General features: G+C 41.4%; 1 protein-coding gene across 3 annotated transcripts in view; it reads left to right on the top strand.

Moving 5' to 3' along the window:
* CHD6 (chromodomain helicase DNA binding protein 6) overlaps nt 1-27,194 on the top strand; it is a 1,034,665-nt gene that overhangs the window by 410,790 nt on the left and 596,681 nt on the right. For all 3 annotated transcript variants that reach the window (XM_053712106.1, XM_053712055.1, XM_053712147.1), the window contains one exon: nt 15,760-15,894. In XM_053712106.1, the coding sequence (XP_053568081.1) occupies nt 15,760-15,894 (135 nt within the window). The remainder of the gene's footprint in view (nt 1-15,759; nt 15,895-27,194) is intronic.

The following is a 27,194-nucleotide window of genomic DNA, read 5'->3' as shown; positions in this document are numbered from 1 at the left end:
AAATTCAAGGAGGGATTCTATCTGAATTTAAGTAAAGCCGCTCCTTTACAAGAATTTTCTGGTAATTATATCCCTAAAAGATGCACACCTGCCTAACCCAATTGCCACTAAGATTTGTTATGGGATATTTTCAGTTTGCCTGCCCTATAGTCTTTTCATAGCGTCACACACAATCACAAAGGTCTTAGCGACTCTTCATGCAAAAATATACCACTGTTTGTATAGGCAATATTTCAGTGGTGCTTGCTCAGAAGCAGAATCAGGGTTTTGTCATGGCCTTTCTGACACAACTGACTGTTCCATTTAGGAAAAAAAGTCAGCAGATTCTGTGCCAGACATGTCTCCTTGGGATCAGAATTGGAATGAAGTGAGAACACAAGTGTGCAATTCTTATTCTGTTTGTATGACACTTTAAGGCTATCCTTGAATCAGTCCATTAGGAAACTTCTTGACTATTCTACTGGTACAATATGATCAATTGGGCTAAGAAAGCATTGGTGCAGTATTACCTCCAGGGAGCAGTTAGTTTTTTGTACCCCCATGGATTTTGACCAGTTTTACTTGAAGTTTTGATGACTTGTTTAGAACTACTATAAGGAACCTACTTCTGAAGTTACACCTCTAAATATTTGTTTTGCTTTTAGATATCACCTTAGCCAGAGAAGTGCCTTAATTGCAAGTTCTGTCCTTGCATTTTATTTAAATTAGGGGGTGCTAATCAAGTTCTTGCATATCCTTTTTGACTTTTTCCCTGAAAAAACCCAGTTAAATAAATAAAATAAAAAACACATACACACTCTTTTGGCATAGTATTTCCATGGAAAAAAACAAAGAAGAGCTTATCATATAATTAAAGGTACAGTTTACCTAAATATTTCTCACCTTTAAATTGTTCCCAATTATCTATTTCTTCTACAAGATATGACGAGTCCACGGATTTCATCCTTACTTGTGGGATTTATCCTCCTGCTAACAGGAAGTGGCAAAGAGACCACAGCAGAGCTGTATATATAGCTCCTCCCTCCTCTCCACCACAAGTCATTCTCTTTGCCTGTGTTAGTAATAGGAGGTAAAGTGAGGTTTAGATTCTTTAATCAAGAAGTTTTTTATTTTAAAATTGTACAGGTGAGTACTATTTTCCTCAGGGAGAAACGGATTAAGGACGAGAGATCCTCAGGCCGAACTGATAGATGCATTGGCAGTGCCTTGGTCGTTCAACCTGGCTTATGTGTTTCCACCGTTTCCTCTCCTTCCCCGGGTGATTGCTTGGATCAAACAGGAGAGAGCTTCAGTAATTCTAATGGCGCCTGCGTGGCCACGCAGGACTTGGTATGCAGATCTAGTGGACATGTCATCCCTGCCTCCCTGGAAACTCCCAGTGAGGCAGGACCTTCTCATTCAAGGTCCTTTCCAACATCCAAATCTAATTTCTCGGCAGCTGACTGCTTGGAGATTGACCGCTTGATTTTATCTAAGCAGGGATTCTCTGATGCGGTCATTGATACGTTGATTCAGGCACGTAAGCCTGTCACTAGAGAGATCTATCATAAGATATGGCATAAATATCTTTTTGTGTGAATTCAAAGGCTACTCATGGAGTAAGGTTAGGATTCCTAGGATTCTGTCTTTTCTCCAAGAAGGATAAGAGAAAGGGTTATCAGCAAGTTCCTTAAAGGGACAGATTTCTGCTCTGTCAATTTTGCTTCACAAACGTTTGGCAGATGTTCCAGACGTTCAGTCTTTTTGTCAGGCTCTAACCAGAATTAAGCCTGTGTTTAGACCAATTGCTCCACCTTGGAGTTTGAATTTAGTTCTTAGTGTTCTTCAAGGGGTTCTGTTTGAACCCATGCATCCCATAGATATTAAGTTATTATCTTGGAAAGTTTTGTTTTTAGTTGCTATTTCTTCTGCTCGTAGAGTTTCTGTGACTCGCCTTACCTTATTTTTCATTCTGATAAGGTGGTTTTACGTACCAAACCTGGGTTCCTTCCTATGGTTGTTTCAAATAAGTATATTAATCAGGAAATTGTTGTTCCTTCTTTATGTCCTAATCCTTCTTCTAAGAAGGAGCTTCTGTTGCATAACTTGGACGTGGTCCGTGCCTTGAAGTTTTACTTGCAGGCGACTAAGGATTTCCGTCAATCATCTTCATTATTCATTGTCTTTTCTGGAAAGCGTAGGGGTAAGAAAGCTACAGCTACCTCTTTTTCTTTTTGGCTGAAGAGTATCATCCGCCTGGCATATGAGACTGCTGGACAGCAGCCTCCTGAAAGAATTATGGCTCATTCTACTAGGGCTGTGGCTTCCTCATGGGTATTTAAAAACGATGCTTCTGTTGAACAGATTTGCAAGGCTGCTACTTGGTCGTCTCTTCACACTTTTTCCAAATTTTACAAATTTGATACTTTTGTTCTTCTGAGGCTGGTTTGGGGAGAAAGGTTCTTCAAGCAGTGGGGCCTTCCGTTTAGGTTCCTGTTTTGTTCCCTCCCTTTCATCCGTGTCCTGTAGCTTTGGTATTGTATCCCACAAGTAAGGATGAAATCCGTGGACTCGTCATATCTTGTAGAAGAAAAGTAAATTTACCTGATAAATTTTCTTCTACAATATGACGAGTCCACGGCCCACCCTGTTATTTTAAGACAGATTTAGGTTATATATATTTTTTGTAAACTTCAGTCACCTCTGCACCTTTAGCTTTTCCTTTCTCTTCCTAATTTCGGTCGAATGACTTGGGGTGGAGAGGAGGGAGGAGCTATATATACAGCTCTGCTGTGGTGCTCTTTGCCACTTCCTGTTAGCAGGAGGATAAATCCCACAAGTAAGGATGAAATCCGTAGACTCGTCATATCGTAGAAGAAATTAATTTATCAGGTAAGCATAAATTTACTTTTTAACCTGCTGGCATTTATTAAAGTGTTTACAAGTAGCTTGTTTACCCTTATTTCAACATTTCAAAAAGCTGATTTTGCCTGTGGAATCCCAACCTACATTGAAAGTTTCTATACAAAGTAATGACAGCCAGCAGAAGAAATTACACTCCCAGTGGGGTGCAGGATAGTTGAGAAATAAAATGTTAATGTTCCATTGTTATCTTGAGGTTTATTGAGTTTTGTTTTACAGTCAGATATAAGATAAGAAAGCATGTGTGTGTACTCAAATTGATAACAAAATGAGATCTGATATTACCTGCAAGCTCAATCCAGGCTATGGTTTAAAAGCACAAAAGCAGCTAATTCATATACAGAAACTTGAAAATGCAGTTTCTCATACATTTTATACTCTGCAGCTGGCATAACAAGTTATTGAAAATAAATTAAGAGAAAAACAATTTTATGGTATCATGTCCCTTTAAGGAAACTGTACTTTTGAAACATAAACATTATCGTCAGTTTCAAATTCTTCAGCAGCTGACGTAGTCATTGCTGCTCCTGGCTAGTGTGCAGTTCTGAAACATTAATAAAATAGATATGCATGGCTCGTCTGGGGATTTTCTTAAACGCCCTTTTCAAACAGACTTTACACAAGAGAGCTGCAACTTTTATCCTTTGTTAAAGAAACATCTTACTCCCCTCCTTATCGTTACCAATGTGTTTAATTAGCTTCTGTAGACACTAGAGTTTAACCTCTCACACACTGCTTTGTGAAACCATCTCCTTGAAGCCAGTATCATATTTCAGAGCACTGCGTGAGAGGTTCAGCTCTGGTGTCTACAGAATCAGTGGTAACGATGAGGAGGGGGAGTAAGATGCAGACTTACCAGAACAAAGAAGCAAAGTACAGCTTAGTGAGTTTAAAGGGACACTAAACCCCCAATTTTTTTTTCATGATTCAAGTACAGAATACAATTTTAACCCCTTAATGACCAAGGACGTACGCCACACGTCCTCAAAAAAAATACAGTTAATGACCGAGGACGTGTGGCGTACGTCCTTGGTCTGGAAAGCAGCTGGAAGCGATCCTGCATGCTTCCAGCTGCTTTCCGGTTATTGCAGTGATGCCTCGATATCGAGGCATCCTGCAATAACCCCCCTTGGCCATCCGATGCAGAGAGAGCCACTCTGTGGCCCTCCCTGCACCGGACATCAGTGGCCGGTAACGTTGGTGGGTGGGAGCAAGTCTGGGAGGCGGGTGGGCGGCCATCGATGTGCGGAGTGGAGGGGGGCGGGATCGGGAGCGGGGGGCGGGAGCGCGCATGGGAGCGCGCGCGTGCACGGGGGGGCGGCGGGCGGGCGCGTGCACGGGGCGGGAGCGGGAGGGAACCGCTGCACTACACAAAAATAAACTGGGAAAAGTTAAAAAAAAAAAAAAAAAAAGTTTTAAAAGCTGTAAATAAACAGCTAAGGGACCTGGAAGGGGTGGGGGTTGATCTTGGGGGGGGGGGGAGGGGAAGCTACACTACAGAAAAGGGTATTTTTTTTAAATAAAAAGGCACATTTTTTTTACTAAACTGGGTACTGGCAGACAGCTGCCAGTACCCAAGATGGCGCCCATTAAGGCAGAGGGGGAGGGTTAGAGAGCTGTTTGGTGGGGGATCAGTGAGGCTGGGAGCTAAGGGGGATCCTACACAGCAGCATATGTAAATATGCTAAAAAAACACACAAAAAAAGCCCAAATATAGCTTTTATTTTAGTACTGGCAGAGTTTCTGCCAGTACTTAAGATGGCGGGGACAATTGTGGGGTGGGGGAGGGAAGAGAGCTGTTTGGGAGGGATCAGGGGGTCTCATGTTTCAGGTGGGAGGCTGAGCTCTACACTAAAGCTAAAATTAACCCTGCAAGCTCCCTACAAGCTACATAATTAACCCCTTCACTGCTAGCCATAATACACGTGTGAAATGCAGCGGCATTTGGCGGCCTTCTAATTACCAAAAAGCAACGCCAAAGCCATATATGTCTGCTATTTCTGAACAAAGGGGATCCCAGAGAAGCATTTACAACCATTTGTGCCATAATTGCATAAGCTGTTTGTAAATAATTTCAGTGAGAAACCTAAAATTGTGAAAAATTTAACGTTTTTTTTAATTTGATCGCATTTGGCGGTGAAATGGTGGCATGAAATATACCAAAATGTGCCTAGATCAATACTTGGGGTTGTCTACTACACTACACTAAAGCTAAAATTATCCCTAAAAGCTCCCTACATGCTCCATAATTAACCCCTTCACTGCTGGGCATAATACACGTGTAGTGCGCAGTGGCATTTAGCAGCCTTCTAATTACTAAAAAGCAACGCCAAAGCCATATATGTCTGCTATTTCTGAACAAAGGGGATCCCAGAGAAGCATTTACAACCATTTAAGCCATAATTACACAAGCTGTTTGTAAATAATTTCAGTGAGAAACCAAAAGTTTGTGAAAAAATTAGTAAAAAAGTGAACGTTTTTTTGTATTTAATCGCATTTGGCGGTGAAATGGTGGCATGAAATATACCAAAATGGGCCTAGATGAATACTTTGGGATGTCTACTAAAAAAAAATATATACATGTCAATGGATATTCAGAGATTCCTGAAAGATATTAGTGTTCTAATGTAACTAGCGCTAATTTTGAAAAATAATGGTTTGGAAATAGCAAAGTGCTACTTGTATTTATGGCCCTATAACTTACAAAAAAAGCAAAGAACATGTAAACATTGGGTATTTCTAAACTCAGGACAAAATTTAGAAACTATTTAGCACGGGTGTTTTTTGGTAGTTGTAGAAATGTAAAAATAGCCTTGGTCCCAAACGGACAGAAAATGGAAAAGTGCTGTGGTCATTAAGGGGTTAAACAACATTCCAATTTACTTCTATTATCTAATTAGCTTCATTCTTTAGATATCCTTTGTTGAAGAAATAGCAATGCACATGGGTAAGCCAATCACACATCTATACATCTATGTGCAGCAACCAATCAGCAGCTACTGAGCCTATCTAGATAAAAAATTTTTTTTTAGCAAAGTATATCAAGAGAATGAAGCAAATTAGATAATAGAAGTAAATTAGAAAGTTGTTTAAAATTGCATGCTCTTTTTAAATCATGAAAGAAAAAATTGGGGTTTCATGTTACTTTAAGCTGTTTTGTGTGTTTTTTTTTTTTACAAACAACACTGCCAATGTTCACTTTTACTCTCCTCTGTCAGATTCTGTATCCCAGGGAGCCTTATTACTTTCTATGTATCGATCATCTCTCTGGATCTTCCAGGTTTCACTCTTTTTTTTCTTAGAGCATTCAGACAGTTCAACCCCTGAAGTCTGCACTATAATTTCTCTCCAAACTGGAGAATATTTGATCATCAGGTTTCATAGTAAGTAATTAAGTTTTCTGGGATACAGAGTCTCATAGGGGATATTAAAGTTAAAGGGACATTGTACACTAGATTATTCTTTCCATAAATGTTTTGTAGATGATCCATTTATATAGCCCATCTGGGGTGTTTTTGTAAAAACGTATAGTTTTTCTTTCCTAAGATACGGTGAGTCCATGGTTTAATCAATTACTGTTGGGAATATCTGGCCAGCAGAAGAAGGCAAAGAGCACCACAGTCAAACTTAAGTATCACTTCCCTTCCCACAACCCCCAGTCATTGTCTTTGCCTTCGGTGCAAGGAGGTAGTGAAGTTTTGGTGTCTGAAGAAGATTGGATTTATTTCACTTCAATCAAGATTTTATTATTTTGAAAAGCCAGAGTAGGTTTGCTCTGACCTTTCCTTTCAAGATTTGGTATAGCCGTACTCCACTTTAGTCTCTTCAGTAGGGCCGTGGTGGCTTTAAAGCAATTAGGAGCTGGTAAGGTGGGCCTTGCTGCGTTTTCCTAACATGTTGCTGCCCTGCTATAGAAAGCCTGAGTAGGTTTACTCTGTTCTTGTTTTTCTCTACAGGTCTCTGTGAGGAGTGACATCCTCTCATATTATGTAGGCTGTTTTCCTGCCGGACGGCTAGACTGCAGGTAAGTGACTTTTCGTCTTCTGGCACTATAAGCGTTAAGAAGCCTTCTCTTCAACATTAGATGGTACTGATATATCCTTTAGTAGGATATTTTTGGCAGGATGCAGGCTCTTTATGGTCACAGGAGACTAGGGGTTAATTTTGATCCCCTGATTGTTGGGCTCATGTATTTAAAGGCATAAGGGGTCAACGATTCCTATGATTTACTGTTAATTTTGCCAGGCTCATGTGTATGTTTAGAGGCACCTAAAGGGTGAACGATACCTCCAAATTACTGTTTAGGAAATGCCTCAGTTTTCTCCTTACACGTCCCAAGCCTCTATGGCGTCACCCGCAGTGCCCTGCGCTTCCTCATTATCTCCTGGAGGAGTTATTTGCCTTTAAAATTTGCTACTCAGGTATCTTTTGAGTATATGTGGCATTATCTGTGTTCCTCCTTTTTCAGGGGAAAATCGCAGGAGGAATATTAGAGTCTCAGATAGTAAGGTTTCTGTACTGCCTGCTGCTACACTCATGGCTTTCCTCATAGGTTTGATGAGGTTGATACGTCAGTAGCCTCTGAGGGTAAAATCTCAGATTTGGACAGTATAATTCCTTTTCTGATGCTGAAGTAGTATCCTTCATATTTCAGCTTGAACACCTTTGTGTGTGATTAAAGGAGGTTTTGGCTGTTATGTCTGTCGTTGTCAATCCCTAAATAATCTAGTGAACTTTATAGATTCTAGGATTTACCCCAGTCCGGGATTGGTCCAGGTGGGGAGCTGAATCTCTTTGTCTTCAAACATGGATAGGAGATGTCCCAGAAAGGCTGTGGACATAATAGTCATTCTTTCCCTCCCTGAGGCAGGTTCCACCTTTCAATTTTATCTGCAGGCCAGATAAATGAGGCATCTTTGTAGTTTGATTGGGACTTCTCTTCCCTGTGAGGGATAGTTCCAGTTCCTGTAAGGGAACAGGGTCTAGGAGTTTTCGTCCTTTTGTAGACCTAAAGTGTCTCAAAAAGTTGTCTCAGGGTACCATTTTTCAAATGGAAACCAGTGGTTCCATTCTTCCTTTGGTCTAGGAGGGTCAGTTCATGGTGACCATAGACTTGAAAGACGAGTATTTTCAATTTCCTGAGTTTTGTCTTTCTGTCAAACCTTTCAGTTTGTGGCTCTTCCCTTAGATATACATGTCACACTACATACGTGGTCTATCAATTAGTCTGTAAATGTGGACATATTTATGTAGGGCGCACGAAGAGAAAAATCAAATACAGAATTAGAGAACAAGTAAATAATATTTTATCTGGCTTTGAAAATCACAGTGTGTCCCGTCACTTTAAAACCCATCACAATCAAAATCCCCAAGATCTCACTGTCAAAATCATAAAGTGGATAAAACCTAACGTATGGGACACAAATAGGCTATTAAAACTCAGAAAACAAGAAACTTTTTGGATTAAAAATCTTAATTGCATAGAGCCTAATGGGTTAAATATAGAAATTGACTTGCAGGCCTTTTTATAATATAGTTTTATAATATACATTAATTTTACTGTTTTTACCAATTTTTCTATATTAACTGTGTCATTATCTTTTATATATATATATATATATATATATATATATATATATATATATATATATATATTATATGCAATTGCCATGTATATGTTTACATTTTGTTCCATATATATAGTATTTTAGTATTTGAATGTTTATTTATTTAGAGCATATCCTTATTAACTTATTTATATCCCTGTTTTTTTATCTTATGGTACTACCAGCATGTTTATTTTATATATCAATTAATATGTATATGCTTAATGTATTTATTATTGTGATATTTTATATAATGTAATGTTTCTCTTTAACATATCGCTTTTAATTACATACCTAACACTGCCGTTTTTCACCTCATGGGATTGGTCAAAGAAGAGGGTGTGTGTAGTTACACTCCCCTTCATATAGGCTCTTCTTCCTCCTTACCTATCACTCTTGAGAAAGCCACGCCGAGACGTGACGAAACGCGTAGAGACCCGCCCACCCCTGAGCCATCCGTTCCTGTGAAGCCGCCCCAGCTCTAAGTCTGCAGCTACGAGCCTGGAGGTATAAGAGCAGAGGAATGTTATTACACAGCCGTATAATTCACTTAGCTTGCCATCCTCCTTGCTTCATATCCTAGTGTATAAATACAGGTACATTTACTGCTGTTTATGTCTTATGCTTTTGCATGAACTTTGTTTGGAGACACTTCTCACGGACATATTTTGACAAACTGGATTTGGCTACACTTGGAAGACATTGGAGGGACATGCCAACTTTGACATCTTTGTGACACAGAAGGATGCCGGCTTGAGACGATAAGTCTTTGGTGTTATTGTTGCACATATGCTGATTTTATACTTTTATCTTGTGAGTGGCCATTTGTCGTGTGTGTTATATTAAACAGTTATTACTCTGCATTTGAGTCCGCGCTCCTCTCTTCTCTATTTTCAGAGAAAAACCTGTCGTTGTCAATCCCTAAATAATCTAGTGAACTTTATAGATTCTAGGATTTGCCCCAGTCCAGGATCGGTCCAGGTGGGGAGCTGAATCTCTTTGTCTTCAAACATGGATAGGAGATGTCCCAGAAAGGCTGTGGACATAATAGTCATTCTTTCCCTCCCTGAGGCAGGTTCCACCTTTCAATTTTATCTGCAGGCCAGATAAGTGAGGCATCTTTGTAGTGCGATTGGGACTTCTCTTCCCTGTGAGGGATAGTTCCAGTTCCTGTAAGGGAACAGGGTCTAGGAGTTTTCGCCTTTTTGTAGACCTAAAGTGTCTCAAAAAGTTGTCTCAGGGTACCATTTTTCAAATGGAAACCAGTGGTTCCATTCTTCCTTTGGTCTAGGAGGGTCAGTTCATGGTGACCATAGACTTGAAAGACGAGTATTTTCAATTTCCTGAGTTTTGTCTTTCTGTCAAACCTTTCAGTTTGTGGCTCTTCCCTTTGGCCATGCCTTGGCTCTCAGAGGGGGCTATATTGGCAGTGATCAGGTTTCAGCGAATTGCTGTGGTGCCCTTCCTGGATGTCATAATGGTTCAGGCACCATCTTTTAAACAAGCAAACTCTCATACAGAGACCTTGTTGTCTTTCTTCATTACCACGGATGGAAGTGAATCTGTAAAGGAGGTCCCTTGTTCCAGCTACAGGGGTAGTTTTTTAGGGACCATATTAGTTTCCCTATCTCTGAGAATATTTTTGACAAAGGTCAAAAATAGAGGATTTTTTCCTCTTGCCTCTTTCGGCACTCTGTTTGGCCCTTCAGTGGCTCAATATATGGAGGTAATTGGTCTGATGGTTGCTTCATTGGACATCATTCCTTTGCTCGATTCCATCTGAGAGTCTGCTGTTATGCATGTTCAGATAGTGGACCGGGGATCTGTCTCGGAGGATAGATCTAGATCTTCGATATGAGATTCTTCCCTGTGGATCTTGCAAGAGGTAGCAGGATCGTTGCCCGCATTCTCTAGAATCTTTTGGTTTTCTCAGCAGTATCTGTCTCAGAGCACTTGCTTCCGGAAACCTTCCTGAGTAATAGTGACCTCGGTCGCTAGCTTGTTGGGTTGGTGACTATGGACTTGGGAGGCGTCTGCTCTCCCCATAACCTTCTTGGATTTGAGAGTGATCTTCAATGCTCTGATGGCTTGGCTTCAGTCGCCTTATCTGGCTTGTCAGGTTTTAGTTAAACAATTTCATTTCAGTGGTTACATTAACCGCCTGGGAGGAACCTGGAGTTCATTTGCCATGATTGGTGGGCAGACGCTCACATTCGTTGCTTATCCACTACTCACATTTCAGGAGTGAATACCGGGAGTGGACTTCTCGAACATTCAGATTTTTCATCCCGGGGAGTGGGCGATTCTTCAGGAGATGTTCTCCAGGTTAATCCTCAAATGGGAGGTGCTGGAGTTGACAGTTCGCCAAGCTTCCAGGTTATGTTATAGGTCAAGAAATCAGCAGGCTGCTCTGTTACATTTTCCGGCGGTGCCTGGGGTTTTTAGTCTGACATCACTGTTCCTCAGTATGCTCTCCTTGCACAGGTCATTGATCGTATCAAATGGGAGCATCATTTTTAATAAGTTCTTACATAGTCGCAGGATCTGGTTTTCAGACCTAGCGGAGATGTAATGCTTCCACCTTGGTGGTTGTTCCTGAGGAAGGACCTTCTACTTCAGGGCCCATTTTTTCATCCAACTTTTGAGTTCTCTGAAACTCTCTGCTTGGAGATTGAATGCTTGGTTTGGTCTAAGCATGGTTTTTCTGTATCAGTCTTTTGAGACCATGATTCAGATTCGCAAGCTTGGTACTGGTGATTTTCCCATAAGGTTGGCTTAATTCCCTGATTGGTATGAATCCCAGGACTACTCTCCGGGAAGGACTGGAGGACGGTGATCAATCAGTTCTCTGAAGGTTTAGAATTCTGTGTTATCTTTTTCTACACAAGTGTCTGGCAGATGTGCCTGATGTGTAATCTTTTTATCTTTTTGTCAGATCCTGCTTAGTATCAGGCCTGTGTTTTTAGTCTGTCGTTCCTCTTTGAGTTTTATCCCTGTTTTAAGGTTTTGCGGCCATAGCAGTCCTTAAATTAAAGTTTTTTCCATTTGGCTATATCTTCTGCTCGGAGAGTTTAGGTACTCTCGGCTTTGCAGTGCGATTTGCTTTATTTTATTTCGGATAAGGTGTTTTTTTTTCCTTAGGGGAAATATTGTTTGGGAATTGTTGTTCCCTCTCTGTGTCCTCATTCTTATCTCTTAAGGAACGTATGTGCACAATTTGGATGTTGTGCGTGCCTAATATTTTTCTGTAACGGACAGCTAATGCTACTTCTCTTTTCTCTGGTTGAGAAGTTAAATTTGTTTGTTTTTCAGACTGCGGGGCTGCAGTGTCCTCAGTTATGCCTCTTTATTCGAGCGCTGTCTCTTCTTCTTGGACTTTCAAATTGAAGCTTCTGCAGAGCAGATTTGCTAGGCGACAACTTGGTCTTCCTTACATTCTTTTTCCAAATTTTATAAATTTTTTATTTTTGCTTTGGAAAATAAAATTTACGCTTACCTGATAAATGTATTTATTTCCGGATAAGGTGTGTCCACGGCCCCGCCCTTTATTTCAAGACATTTTGTTTTTGACTAAACCTCAGGCACCTCTACACCTTGTTACTTCTTCTGTTTCTCCATTTTCCTTCGTGGGAAGGGAAGTGATACTTAACACTTTGACTGTGGTGCTCTTTGCCTCCTCCTGCTGGCCAGGAGTGATATTCCCAACAGTAATTGATTAAACCGTGGACTCACCGTATCTGGAAAGAAATACATTTATCAGGTAAGCATGCATTTTCTTTTTTTTTCTTTTTAAATAACAATGTGCTGATTTTAAGACTGCAAACCAAGCCCCAAAGTTTTAGATGTATACTGATGTGGAGAAGAGAAAACAGAGGCGCCAACATGGCCTAGTACCATCAAACAAAGGGGATAAATAGTAGGTAGATAAAGGTACTCACAAAGGGATCGCACCCAATGGTGCTAATGAGGCAGACTGAAACTTTCTAGTGGTCCAGCTCACTATAAGCAGGCAGGCTGGGCACTTGAACAGGAAGTTGTCAAAAATGTATCACTAATGCCTGTATCATAATTTGAAAACAGAGCTACCATAGCCTAGTACAGTAAGGGTTGGCAGAAAGATGATAAATGGTAACACTTACAATATGTTGTCCACCTCCAGGTGTAATATAGGCGAACTGGGACCTCTCAGTCGCCCAGTAGACTACGCTCTTGGCAAACTGGATGACAAACTTGGAGGAGATCCAGTTTGTGAAGAGCGCAGTCTACTGGGCGACTGAGAGGTCCCAGTTCGCCTATATTGCACCTGGAAGTGCACAACATATTGTAAGTGTTACCATTTAGGCCATGTTGGCGCCTCTGTGTTTTCTCTTCTCCAGATCATTGCATACCAGGGATTGACCATCCTTTGTCAGAGTGCTGCTTTTTTTTGGAATCCAAGGACATTTTATACATTTTTGGTTGATATGTTGTATATGTGGTTGTATGTTTTTTGCTTATAGTGCTATTTTGCTATTTAGCATAGTTTTTCGTAAGGAAGCGCCCTGTATGGGATATTTGCTTAGTTGCATTTCTCCCTTTAATTTGTTTGTATAATGATGTGTACAGACTCCTACTTACCACTGTTTGCATAATGGGTCTCTTCATATGTAGGGGTGGGGGAGGGTCTGTTCTTAGCCTCTTTCAGTGGGTGTTCCCACCTAACCTCATCAACACTGCTAAATTGGGACCTTCTAAGTAAGTTTTTAAAGAGTTTTTTACTGGATTTTTATATCTGTATCTGTGCACATTCTTCTTTATAGTAGTGTCTGTTACATGCAGTGTATGAAAATTGGTGTATACTGTCCTTTTAAAGTGACATGCAACCCAGCATTTTCTTTCATGATTCAGATAGAGCATACAATTTTAAACAACTTTCTTTTTTACTTTTACTATCAAATTTGCTTCACTCTTTTGGTTTCCTTTGTTGGAAAGGTGAACACAGGTGAGCCAATGACAAGAGGTATATATGTGCAGTTTCTAAAAATCACCTAGGTCTCAGTAGTGCATACCTGCTCCTGAGGCTACCTAGGTATGTTTTTAAACAAATGCTACCATAGAATGAAGCAAATTAGATAATAAAAGTAAATTGGAAAGTTGGTTAAAATTGTATGCTCTATCTGAAATAAAGACTTTGGGTAATAATAGAATATATAATTTAATTTAAAAGACAAAACATAAATATATAAAATACTAAGTGTAAATATCACAAAACGCTCATGTCATGCACTGCTACATCGCCCCTTAGAGAAATATAGCAAAAGCTGCCTTTTTACAATCTTATGAGGGATCTTGCAGTGCTGGAGAATCATTTTAGAACATCTCATCTAAATGGAGAGAGTGGAGGCTCTTGTTGTTTTGGGTTCCGACTCTTTTCCTCACTTGTAGAGTTGTAGAGATTTTTAGAGTTCGACCCTTAGATATCTAGTGGTAGATTACTATATTTATTTTTAACAGACCCTTATTGATTTCAGTTTCCTACGTTTCTTCTAGTTGGTGAGGAATTATTTAACTCACTTGTCTAAAATGTCATTTCTCGGTTTACACAAATACATTTGCTTAAAGGTCCATGATACCCAAATGTTGAAACACTTGAAAGTGATGCAGCATAGCTGTAAAAAGCTGAATAGAAAATATCACCTGAACATCTCTATATAAAAAAAAAGATATTTTACCTCAAAAGTTTCTCAGTAGCCATATCCCATTGTAAAGGACTTTTAAGCAGCAAATCAGTATGTCCGTCCCGGGACAGCTATGGGAGTGAGCTTTCGTGCACACTCATCTTATTTCCCTATTCAGTCTAAGGATGTTTACAATGAAATCTCATGAGATCACAGTAAAAGAGTTCATGACCTCAGCACTGCTAATGCTGATTGGCTGCTGTTCATTTCTTCATTTATTTATTTTTACCTGCAGCTGGACAGCAGCTGAAGTATAACTTTTTATACATAACTTACTCTGGTGAGCTGAGGAAGTTGTGAGGTAAAATATCTTCCTTTTTTACATAGAGATGCTCAGGTGATATTTTCCTGCCAGCTTTTTACAGTTAAACTGCATCAGTTTCAAGTGATTTCGCATGAGTATTATGTCCCTTTAACTACTTTTTTACATTTTTTGCTTTGACACAATTTACTTTGACCTACTACAGCCTCTTATAATGCGTAAATATGTGCACCAAATTAATTTTAGGGTAAAATAAAATAGTTGTGACTAGGGGCCTTCTTATAAAGTGTCTCTTAAGACAAGGTTTCTGAACTCCAGGTCTTAAAAGAACCTTACATGTTAAACGTTAAATGTTTCCATCTTGAGTTGTTAACAGTGTTCTACCCAGGAGCTATTCAATGGGCACACCACCCAGCTGATTTTACTGAACACTTGGCTAAAATATTAAGCTAAAATAAGTTAATAATAAAAATGTTCAATGTTTATTGCATGAAATATCATTACATCAATTTATGTTAAATTTGGCAAATACTTTGTACTTTTGATATCTTAAAGGCACAGTCTACTTGGAAATGTTTGTTTACAAATATATATTATCCCTTTATTACATATTCCCCAGCTTTGCATAACTAACACTGCTATATTAATACAGTTTTTACATCTGTGATTACCTTGTATCCAAGCCTCTGCAGACTGCCCCTTTATCTCAGTGCTTTTGACAGACTTGCATGTTACAGTCAATGCTGATTCATAAATAACTTGGCAGTGAGCACAATGTCTTGCTGTAAAAAATGTTTAAATGCACTGAAATAAGAGACGGCATCTAAGGGCTTAGAAATTAGCATATGACCCTACCTAGGTTTAGCTTTCAACAAAGAATACACAGAGAACAAAGCAGATTTGATGATAAAAGTAAATGGAAAAGTTTAAAATTGCATGCCCTATCTAAATCATGAAAGTTTAATTTTGACTAGAATGTCCTTTTAAGTATTGTGTATAAATGACAAAATATATAATATTTCAAAGTATTATACTGCCATCACCTGGCTACTTCATGATGCCACCTGGCTGGCAAATTTTTCTGTGGAGAATACTGAAATAGTTCAATCCATTTCTCACATGTGCTTATGTATATTCTTTAATAAGTGAAACAACTTGGCATTTGGTCTTCCACCTAGCTTGTCAAAGAACCATGACTACCTTTTTTGGACAAATTAATTTTTGACAAAGATATGCTATATTGTGCTCATGACATATGTTTTCTGTCTCTCAGGAAGTAATACATTATCTTGTAAAATGGTGCTCTTTGTCTTATGAAGAAAGCACTTGGGAGTTGGAGGAGGATGTGGAGCCAGCCAAAGTTAAAGAGTTTGAAACACTGCAAGTTGTACCTGAAATTGGCCTGACGGTAATTATGCACACTTTAAAAATTAGTCAAAACTGTGTTCTTACCATAAAGAGTTTGATTTTCACTAACCCTCCAATTACCTTCACTGACTTTATTAGTGACTTTACTGACTAACCTTGCAAAATCAAAATATTCTTAAAATGAAATTCTAAACATTATGAAGAACCTGTTTATCACATTAACAAATATCTCTTGGTTGTAAAGTATAAAGTATTAGAACCAAAACGTTCACATATATCAGATGCGAAATGCGTAGAAAATGTATTGTTTTCATATATAGCATCATCTGAACACATTTCATCTCCCCCTTAAATGGAGCAAACCGGTTGATATTAAACAAAATATGGCAATAACAAAAGGATACACACAACGACATCAGTCTTAGACAGCGATGGGAAAGTAACCTGTTAAACATTTTATTTTAAGGCCTTTCAGACACAAACTTCATGGAAGTTTCAAGGGCCCAAAGGCAGATTTTACAAGCCAGTCTCAATTTTGTGGGGTGAAGATGCAAAGGCCTCTACAGTGCTGCTTTCTATGATTTTGTGGTGTACAGTACACAGTACATATCTTTGTGAAGACTGAACACTGGTAATTGTTTCTTAAGTGAAACAAGCATTTGCTGGTAATTTCTATAGTCTGTATGGATTTGTGATTCATTTCTTGTTCACTGTAGTTGTGTCTGTTTATTTTTACATACCCTGGATAAATTATTTAGATTAGTTCAATTAGCTATTTTTGGTAGACAGTAATTTAATTCATATTGTTCATTCCCATAACAGTATTCAAAAACATCAGAGTTTTGAGAAGATAAATTTATATTTTTCTTGTTAAGTGTGTTCAGTCCACGGGTCATCCATTACTTATGGGATATATTGTCCTTCCCAACAGGAAGTTGCAAGAGGATCACCCAAGCAGAGCTGCTATATAGCTCCTCCCCTCACATGTCATATCCAGTCATTCTCTTGCAACTCTCAACAAAGAAGGAGGTCGTGAGAGGAGTTGGAGTTTTTTACTTAATTATTCTTCAATCAAAAGTTTGTTATTTTAAATGGCACCGGAGTGTGCTGTTTTTTCTCTCAGGCAGTATTTAGAAGAAGAATCTGCCTGCGTTTTCTATGATCTTAGCAGACGTAACTAAGATCCACTGGCTGTTCTCGCACATTCTGAGGAGTGGGGTAACTTCATAAAAGGGAATAGCATGCAGGGTCCCCTGCAAATGAGGTATGTGCAGTAAAATATTTTCTAGGAATGGAATTGACTAAGAAAACACTGCCGATACCCATATGATGTAAGTACAGCCTAAAATGCAGTAGTAGCGACTGGTATCAGGCTGGTAAATGTATGCACAGTAGAGTTATTTTCTAGGGACTAGAATTTGACTGAAAAAATACTGTTAATACTGATATAATGTGTGATCCTTAACTGCAGTAGAAGCGACTGGTAGCAGGCTTAGTATTAACTTTACACAGCATCTGAAATGTTGTTTTTTAAAACATTTACTGGCATGTTAATCGTTTTGTGAGGTACTTTGGTGATAAATCTCTTGGGGCATGATTTTTTCCACATGGCTAACGTATTTTTCTGCATAAAAACCGTTATAGCTGGTCTCCCACTGTTGTAATATGAGTGGGAGGGGCTTTTTGTTAGCGCCTTGTTGCACAGTTAAAATTCAATCATAGTCTTCCTGTTTCTTCCTCCTTGATCCAGGACGTCTCCAGAGAGCTCAAGGGTCTTCAAAATTTATATTTGTGGGAGGTAATCAGTCACAGCAGACCTGTGACAGTGTGTTGACTGTGATAAAAAACGTTTACTGTTTCTCCAACATAGGTGTGTCCGGTCCACGGCGTCATCCTTACTTGTGGGATATTCTCTTCCCCAACAGGAAATGGCAAAGAGCCCAGCAAAGCTGGTCACATGATCCCTCCTAGGCTCCGCCTACCCCAGTCATTCTCTTTGCCGTTGTACAGGCAACATCTCCACGGAGATGGCTTAGAGTTTTTTAGTGTTTAACTGTAGTTTTTATTATTCAATCAAGAGTTTGTTATTTTGAAATAGTGCTGGTATGTACTATTTACTCAGAAACAGAAAAGAGATGAAGATTTCTGTTTGTATGAGGAAAATGATTTTAGCAACCGTCACTAAAATCCATGGCTGTTCCACACAGGACTGTTGAGAGCAATTAACTTCAGTTGGGGGAACAGTGAGCAGTCTCTTGCTGCTTGAGGTATGACACATTCTAACAAGACGATGTAATGCTGGAAGCTGTCATTTTCCCTATGGGATCCGGTAAGCCATGTTTATTACGATCGTAAATAAGGGCTTCAAAAAGGGCTTATTAAGACTGTAGACTTTTTCTGGGCTAAATCGATTCATTATTAACACATATTTAGCCTTGAGGAATCATTTTATCTGGGTATTTTGATATAATAATATCGGCAGGCACTGTTTTAGACACCTTATTCTTTAGGGGCTTTCCCAAAGCATAGGCAGAGCCTCATTTTCGCGCCGGTGTTGCGCACTTGTTTTTGAGAGGCATGGCATGCAGTCGCATGTGAGAGGAGCTCTGATACTTAGAAGAGACTTTCTGAAGGCGTCATTTGGTATCGTATTCCCCTTGGGGCTTGGTTGGGTCTCAGCAAAGCAGATACCAGGGACTGTAAAGGGGTTAAAGTTCAAAACGGCTCCGGTTCCGTTATTTTAAGGGTTAAAGCTTCCAAATTTGGTGTGCAATACTTTTAAGGCTTTAAGACACTGTGGTGAAAATTTGGTGAATTTTGAACAATTCCTTCATGTTTTTTCGCAATTGCAGTAATAAAGTGTGTTCAGTTTAAAATTTAAAGTGACAGTAACGGTTTTATTTTAAAACGTTTTTTTGTACTTTGTTATCAAGTTTATGCCTGTTTAACATGTCTGAACTACCAGATAGACTGTGTTCTGAATGTGGGGAAGCCAGAATTCCTATTCATTTAAATAAATGTGATTTATGTGACAATGACAATGATGCCCAGGATGATTCCTCAAGTGAGGGGAGTAAGCATGGTACTGCATCATTCCCTCCTTCGTCTACACGAGTCTTGCCCACTCAGGAGGCCCCTAGTACATCTAGCGCGCCAATACTCCTTACTATGCAACAATTAACGGCTGTAATGGATAATTCTGTCAAAAACATTTTAGCCAAAATGAACACTTATCAGCGTAAGCGCGACTGCTCTGTTTTAGATACTGAAGAGCATGACGACGCTGATAATAATATTTCTGAAGGGCCCCTAACCCAGTCTGATGGGGCCAGGGAGGTTTTGTCTGAGGGAGAAATTACTGATTCAGGGAACATTTCTCAACAAGCTGAACCTGATGTGATTGCATTTAAATTTAAGTTGGAACATCTCCGCATTCTGCTTAAGGAGGTATTATCCACTCTGGATGATTGTGACAAGTTGGTCATCCCAGAGAAACTATGTAAAATGGACAAGTTCCTAGAGGTGCCGGGGCTCCCAGAAGCTTTTCCTATACCCAAAAGGGTGGCGGACATTGTTAATAAAGAATGGGAAAGGCCCGGTATTCCTTTCGTCCCTCCCCCCATATTTAAAAAATTGTTTCCTATGGTCGACCCCAGAAAGGACTTATGGCAGACAGTCCCCAAGGTCGAGGGAGCGGTTTCCACTTTAAACAAACGCACCACTATACCCATAGAGGATAGTTGTGCTTTCAAAGATCCTATGGATAAAAAATTAGAAGGTTTGCTTAAAAAGATGTTTGTTCAGCAGGGTTACCTTCTACAACCAATTTCATGCATTGTCCCTGTCGCTACAGCCGCATGTTTCTGGTTCGATGAGCTGATAAAGGCGGTCGATAGTGATTCTCCTCCTTATGAGGAGATTATGGACAGAATCAATGCTCTCAAATTGGCTAATTCTTTCACCCTAGACGCCACTTTGCAATTGGCTAGGTTAGCGGCTAAGAATTCTGGGTTTGCTATTGTGGCGCGCAGAGCGCTTTGGTTGAAATCTTGGTCGGCTGATGCGTCTTCCAAGAACAAGCTACTTAACATTCCTTTCAAGGGGAAAACGCTGTTTGGCCCTGACTTGAAAGAGATTATCTCTGATATCACTGGGGGTAAGGGCCACGCCCTTCCTCAGGATCGGCCTTTCAAGGCAAAAAATAAACCTAATTTTCGTCCCTTTCGTAGAAACGGACCAGCCCAAAGTGCTACGTCCTCTAAGCAAGAGGGTAATACTTCTCAAGCCAAGCCAGCTTGGAGACCAATGCAAGGCTGGAACAAGGGAAAGCAGGCCAAGAAACCTGCCACTGCTACCAAGACAGCATGAAATGTTGGCCCCCGATCCGGGACCGGATCTGGTGGGGGGCAGACTCTCTCTCTTCGCTCAGGCTTGGGCAAGAGATGTTCTGGATCCTTGGGCGCTAGAAATAGTCTCCCAAGGTTATCTTCTGGAATTCAAGGGACTTCCCCCAAGGGGGAGGTTCCACAGGTCTCAGTTGTCTTCAGACCACATAAAAAGACAGGCATTCTTACATTGTGTAGAAGACCTGTTAAAAATGGGAGTGATTCATCCTGTTCCATTAAGAGAACAAGGGATGGGGTTCTACTCCAATCTGTTTATAGTTCCCAAAAAAGAGGGAACGTTCAGACCAATCTTAGATCTCAAGATCTTAAACAAGTTTCTCAAGGTTCCATCGTTCAAGATGGAAACCATTCGAACTATTCTTCCTTCCATCCAGGAAGGTCAATTCATGACCACGGTGGATTTAAAGGATGCGTATCTACATATTCCTATCCACAAGGAACATCATCGGTTCCTGAGGTTCGCATTCCTGGACAAACATTACCAGTTCGTGGCGCTTCCTTTCGGATTAGCCACTGCTCCAAGGATTTTCACAAAGGTACTAGGGTCCCTTCTAGCTGTGCTAAGACCAAGGGGCATTGCTGTAGTACCTTACTTGGACGACATTCTGATTCAAGCGTCGTCCCTTCCTCAAGCAAAGGCTCACACGGACATTGTCCTGGCCTTTCTCAGATCTCACGGATGGAAAGTGAACGTGGAAAAGAGTTCTCTATCTCCGTCAACAAGGGTTCCCTTCTTGGGAACAATAATAGACTCCTTAGAAATGAGGATTTTTCTGACAGAGGCCAGAAAAACAAAACTTCTAGACTCTTGTCGGATACTTCATTCCGTTCCTCTTCCTTCCATAGCTCAGTGCATGGAAGTGATCGGGTTGATGGTAGCGGCAATGGACATAGTTCCTTTTGCGCGCATTCATCTAAGACCATTACAACTGTGCATGCTCAGTCAGTGGAATGGGGACTATACAGACTTGTCTCCGAAGATACAAGTAAATCAGAGGACCAGAGACTCACTCCATTGGTGGCTGTCCTTGGACAACCTGTCACGAGGGATGACATTCCGCAGACCAGAGTGGGTCATTGTCACGACCGACGCCAGTCTGATGGGCTGGGGCGCGGTCTGGGGATCCCTGAAAGCTCAGGGTCTTTGGTCTCGGGAAGAATCTCTTCTACCGATAAATATTCTGGAACTGAGAGCGATATTCAATGCTCTCAAGGCTTGGCCTCAGCTAGCGAGGGCCAAGTTCATACGGTTTCAATCAGACAACATGACAACTGTTGCGTACATCAACCATCAGGGGGGAACAAGGAGTTCCCTGGCGATGGAAGAAGTGACCAAAATCATTCTATGGGCGGAGTCTCACTCCTGCCACCTGTCTGCTATCCACATCCCAGGAGTGGAAAATTGGGAAGCGGATTTTCTGAGTCGTCAGACATTGCATCCGGGGGAGTGGGAACTCCATCCGGAAATCTTTGCCCAAGTCACTCAGCTGTGGGGCATTCCAGACATGGATCTGATGGCCTCTCGTCAGAACTTCAAAGTTCCTTGCTACGGGTCCAGATCCAGGGATCCCAAGGCGGCTCTAGTGGATGCACTAGTAGCACCTTGGACCTTCAAACTAGCTTATGTGTTCCCGCCGTTTCCTCTCATCCCCAGGCTGGTAGCCAGGATCAATCAGGAAAGGGCGTCGGTGATCTTGATAGCTCCTGCGTGGCCACGCAGGACTTGGTATGCAGATCTGGTGAATATGTCATCGGCTCCACCTTGGAAGCTACCTTTGAGACGAGACCTTCTTGTTCAGGGTCCGTTCGAACATCCGAATCTGGTTTCACTCCAGCTGACTGCTTGGAGATTGAACGCCTGATCTTATCGAAGCGAGGGTTCTCAGATTCTGTTATCGATACTCTTGTTCAGGCCAGAAAGCCTGTAACTAGAAAGATTTACCACAAAATTTGGAAAATATATATCTGTTGGTGTGAATCTAAAGGATTCCCTTGGGACAAGGTTAAGATTCCTAGGATTCTATCCTTCCTTCAAGAAGGATTGGAAAAAGGATTATCTGCAAGTTCCCTGAAGGGACAGATTTCTGCCTTGTCTGTGTTACTTCACAAAAAGCTGGCCGCTGTGCCAGATGTTCAAGCCTTTGTTCAGGCTCTGGTTAGAATTAAGCCTGTTTACAAACCTTTGACTCCTCCTTGGAGTCTCAATTTAGTTCTTTCAGTTCTTCAGGGGGTTCCGTTTGAACCCTTGCATTCCGTTGATATTAAGTTATTATCTTGGAAAGTTTTGTTTTTAGTTGCAATTTCTTCTGCTAGAAGAGTTTCAGAATTATCTGCTCTGCAGTGTTCTCCTCCTTATCTGGTGTTCCACGCAGATAAGGTGGTTTTACGTACTAAACCTGGTTTTCTTCCAAAAGTTGTTTCTAACAAAAACATTAACCAGGAGATTATCGTACCTTCTCTGTGTCCGAAACCAGTTTCAAAGAAGGAACGTTTGTTGCACAATTTGGATGTTGTTCGCGCTCTAAAATTCTATTTAGATGCTACAAAGGATTTTAGACAAACATCTTCCTTGTTTGTTGTTTATTCCGGTAAAAGGAGAGGTCAAAAAGCAACTTCTACCTCTCTCTCTTTTTGGATTAAAAGCATCATCAGATTGGCTTACGAGACTGCCGGACGGCAGCCTCCCGAAAGAATCACAGCTCATTCCACTAGGGCTGTGGCTTCCACATGGGCCTTCAAGAACGAGGCTTCTGTTGATCAGATATGTAGGGCAGCGACTTGGTCTTCACTGCACACTTTTACCAAATTTTACAAGTTTGATACTTTTGCTTCTTCTGAGGCTATTTTTGGGAGAAAGGTTTTGCAAGCCGTGGTGCCTTCCATTTAGGTGACCTGATTTGCTCCCTCCCTTCATCCGTGTCCTAAAGCTTTGGTATTGGTTCCCACAAGTAAGGATGACGCCGTGGACCGGACACACCTATGTTGGAGAAAACAGAATTTATGTTTACCTGATAAATTACTTTCTCCAACGGTGTGTCCGGTCCACGGCCCGCCCTGGTTTTTTTAATCAGGTCTGATAATTTATTTTCTTTAACTACAGTCACCACGGTACCATATGGTTTCTCCTATGCAAATATTCCTCCTTAACGTCGGTCGAATGACTGGGGTAGGCGGAGCCTAGGAGGGATCATGTGACCAGCTTTGCTGGGCTCTTTGCCATTTCCTGTTGGGGAAGAGAATATCCCACAAGTAAGGATGACGCCGTGGACCGGACACACCGTTGGAGAAAGTAATTTATCAGGTAAACATAAATTCTGTTTTAAATTGATTATCCATTTTTGGGTATTAAGGGGTTAATCATCCTTTTGCTAGTGGGTGCAATCCTCTGCTAATTTTATATATTTAATGTAAAGATTGGGTTGCTATAACTGAATTGGTTCATGTTATTTCAACTGTAATTGTCTTTTGTGTTTTGAAAAGCGCAGCAGCGTTTTTACATTGCTTGAAAGATTTTCTGAAAGTAATTTCCAAGCTTGCTAGACTCATTGCTAGTCTGTTTAAACATGTCTGATACAGATGAATCTACTTGTTCATTATGTTTAAAAGCCAATGTGGAGCCCAATAGAAATATGTGTACCAATTGTATTGATATTACTTTAAATAAAGGTCAGTCTTTACCGGTAAAGAAATTATCACCAGACATCGAGGGGGAAGTTATGCCGCCTAACTCTCCTCACGTGTCAGTTCCTGCGCCTCCCGCTCAGGAGGTGCGTGATGTTATGGCGCCAAGTACATCAAGGCCCTTACAAATCACTTTGCAAGATATGGCTAATGTTATGAAAGAAGTATTATCTAATTTGCCTGAGTTAAGAGGCAAGCGCGATAGCGCTGGGTTACGGACAGAGCGCGCTGATGACACGAGAGCCATGTCCGATACTGCGTCACAATTTGCAGAACATGAAGACGGAGAGCTTCATTCTGTGGGTGACTGATCTGATCCAGGGAGACTGGATTCAGAAATTTCAAATTTTAAATTTAAGCTTGAGAACCTCCTTTATTGCTAGGGGAGGTGTTAGCGGCTCTGAATGATTGTGACACGGTCGCAATCCCAGAGAAGTTATGTAGGCTGGATAAATACTATGCGGTGCCGGTGTGTACTGACGTTTTCCCTATACCTAAAAGGCTTACAGAGATTATTAGCAAGGAGTGGGATAGACCCGGTGTGCCTTTTTCCCCTCCTCCGATATTTAGAAAAATGTTCCCGATAGACGCTACCACATGAGACTTATGGCAGACGGTCCCTAAGGTGGAGGGAGCAGTTTCTACTTTAGCTTAGCGCACCACTATCCCGGGGGAGGATAGTTGTGCTTTCTCAGATCCAATGGATAAAAAATTAGAAGGTTACCTTAAGAAAATGTTTGTTCAACAAGGTTTTATATTACAGCCCCTTGCATGCATTGCGCCCGTCACTGCTGCGGCTTTCTGGTTTGAGTCTCTAGAAGAGGCTATTCGCACAGCTCCATTGGATGAGATCATGAACAAGCTTAAAGCACTTAAGCTAGCTAATGCATTTGTTTCGGACACCGTTGTGCACTTAACTAAACTAACGGCTAAGAACTCCGGATTTGCCATCCAGGCGCGCAGAGCGCTATGGCTTAAATCCTGGTCAGCAGATGTGACTTCTAAATCTAAATTACTTAATATTCCTTTCAAAGGGCAAACCTTATTAGGGGCCCGGCTTGAAGGAAATTATTGCTGACATTACTGGAGGTAAGGGTCACTCCCTTCCTCAGGATAGGGCCAAATCAAAGGCCAAACAGTCTAATTTTCGTGCCTTTCGTAATTTCAAGGCAGGAGCAGCATCAACTTCCTCCGCTCCAAAACAGGAAGGAACTGTTGCTCGTTACAGACAGGGTTGGAAAAGCAACCAGTCCTGGAACAAGGGCAAGCAGGCCAGAAAGCCTACTTCTGCCCCTAAGACAGCATGAAGGAAGGGCCCCCTATCCGGAAACGGATCTAGTGGGGGGCAGACTCTCTCTCTTCGCCCAGGCTTGGGCAAGAGATGTCCAGGATCCCTGGGCGTTGGAGATCATATCTCAGGGGTATCTTCTGGACTTCAAAGCTTCTCCTCCAAAAGGGAGATTTCACCTTTCAAGATTATCTGCAAACCAGATAAAGAAAGAGGCATTCCTACGCTGTGTGCAAGACCTCCTTGTAATGGGAGTGATCCATCCAGTTCCGCGGACTGAACAAGGACAGGGTTTTTATTCAAATCTGTTTGTGGTTCCCAAAAAAGAGGGAACTTTCAGACCAATCTTGGACTTAAAGATCTTAAACAAGTTCCTAAGGGTTCCATCGTTCAAAATGGAAACTATTCGAACCATCCTACCCATGATCCAAGAGGGTCAGTATATGACCACAGTGGACTTAAAGGATGCCTACCTTCACATACCGATTCACAAAGATCATTATTGGTACCTAAGGTTTGCCTTTCTGGACAGGCATTACCAGTTTGTAGCTCTTCCCTTCGGGTTAGCTACGGCCCCGAGAATTTTTACAAAGGTTCTGGGCTCACTTCTGGCGGTACTAAGACCGCGAGGCATAGCGGTGGCTCCGTACCTAGACGACATTCTGATACAAGCGTCGAGTTTTCAAAATGCAAAGTCTCATACAGAGATAGTTCTCGCATTTCTGAGGTCGCATGGGTGGAAAGTGAACGTGGAAAAGAGTTCTCTGTTACCACTCACCACTCACAAGGGTTCCTTTTCTAGGGACTCTGATAGATTCTGTAGAGATGAAGATTTACCTGACGGAGTCCAGGTTATCAAAGATTCTAAATGCCTGCCGTGTCCTTCATTCCATTCCAAAGCCATCAGTAGCTCAGTGCATGGAAGTAATCGGCTTAATGGTCGCGGCAATGGACATAGTGCCATTTGCACGCCAGCATCTCAAACCGCTGCAATTATGCATGCTAAGTCAGTGGAATGGGGATTATTCAGATCTGTCCCCTCTACTGAATCTGGACCAGGAGGCCAGAGATTCTCTTCTCTGGTGGTTGTCACGGGTTCATCTGTCCAAAGGAATGACTTTTCGCAGGCCAAATTGGACGATTGTAACAACAGATGCCAGCCTACTAGGCTGGGGCGCAGTCTGGAACTCCCTGAAGGCTCAAGGATCTTGGACTCAGGAGGAGAAACTCCTTCCAATAAACATTCTGGAATTAAGAGCAATATTCAATGCTCTTCTAGCTTGGTCTCAGTTAGCAACACTGAGGTTCATCAGATTTCAGTCGGACAACATCACGACTGTGGCTTACATCAATCATCAAGGGGGAACCAGGAGTTCCCTAGCGATGTTAGAAGTCTCAAAGATAATTCGCTGGGCAGAGTCTCACTCTTGCCATCTGTCAGCGATCTACATCCCAGGCGTGGAGAACTGGGAGGCGGACTTTCTAAGTAGCCAGACCTTTCACCCGGGGGAGTGGGAACTTCACCCGGAGGTATTTGTTCAACTGATTCTTCGTTGGGGCGAACCGGAACTGGATCTCATGGCTTCTCGCCAGAACGCCAAGCTTCCTTGTTATGGATCCAGGTCCAGGGACCCGGGAGCGGTGCTGATAGATGCACTAGCAGCCCCTTGGGTTTTCAACATGGCTTATGTGTTTCCACCATTTCCGTTGCTGCCTCGTCTGATTGCCAGGATCAAACAGGAGAGAGCATCGGTGATTCTGATAGCGCCTGCGTGGCCACGCAGGACCTGGTCTGCAGACCTAGTGGACATGTTCTGTCCATGCTCTGAGGCAGGACCTTCTAATTCAGGGGCCTTTCAACCATCCAAGCCTAATTTCTCTGAGGCTGACTGCATGGAGATTGAACGCTTGATTCTATCAAAGCGTGGTTTCTCGGAGTCGGTTATTGATACATTGATACAGGCT

This window comes from Bombina bombina, chromosome 1, assembly GCF_027579735.1.
Source record: "Bombina bombina isolate aBomBom1 chromosome 1, aBomBom1.pri, whole genome shotgun sequence".
In the NCBI taxonomy this organism is placed as follows: domain Eukaryota; kingdom Metazoa; phylum Chordata; class Amphibia; order Anura; family Bombinatoridae; genus Bombina; species Bombina bombina.
Note: the sequence above shows the minus strand (reverse complement) of the source record. Positions and strands in the feature narration are given on the sequence as shown.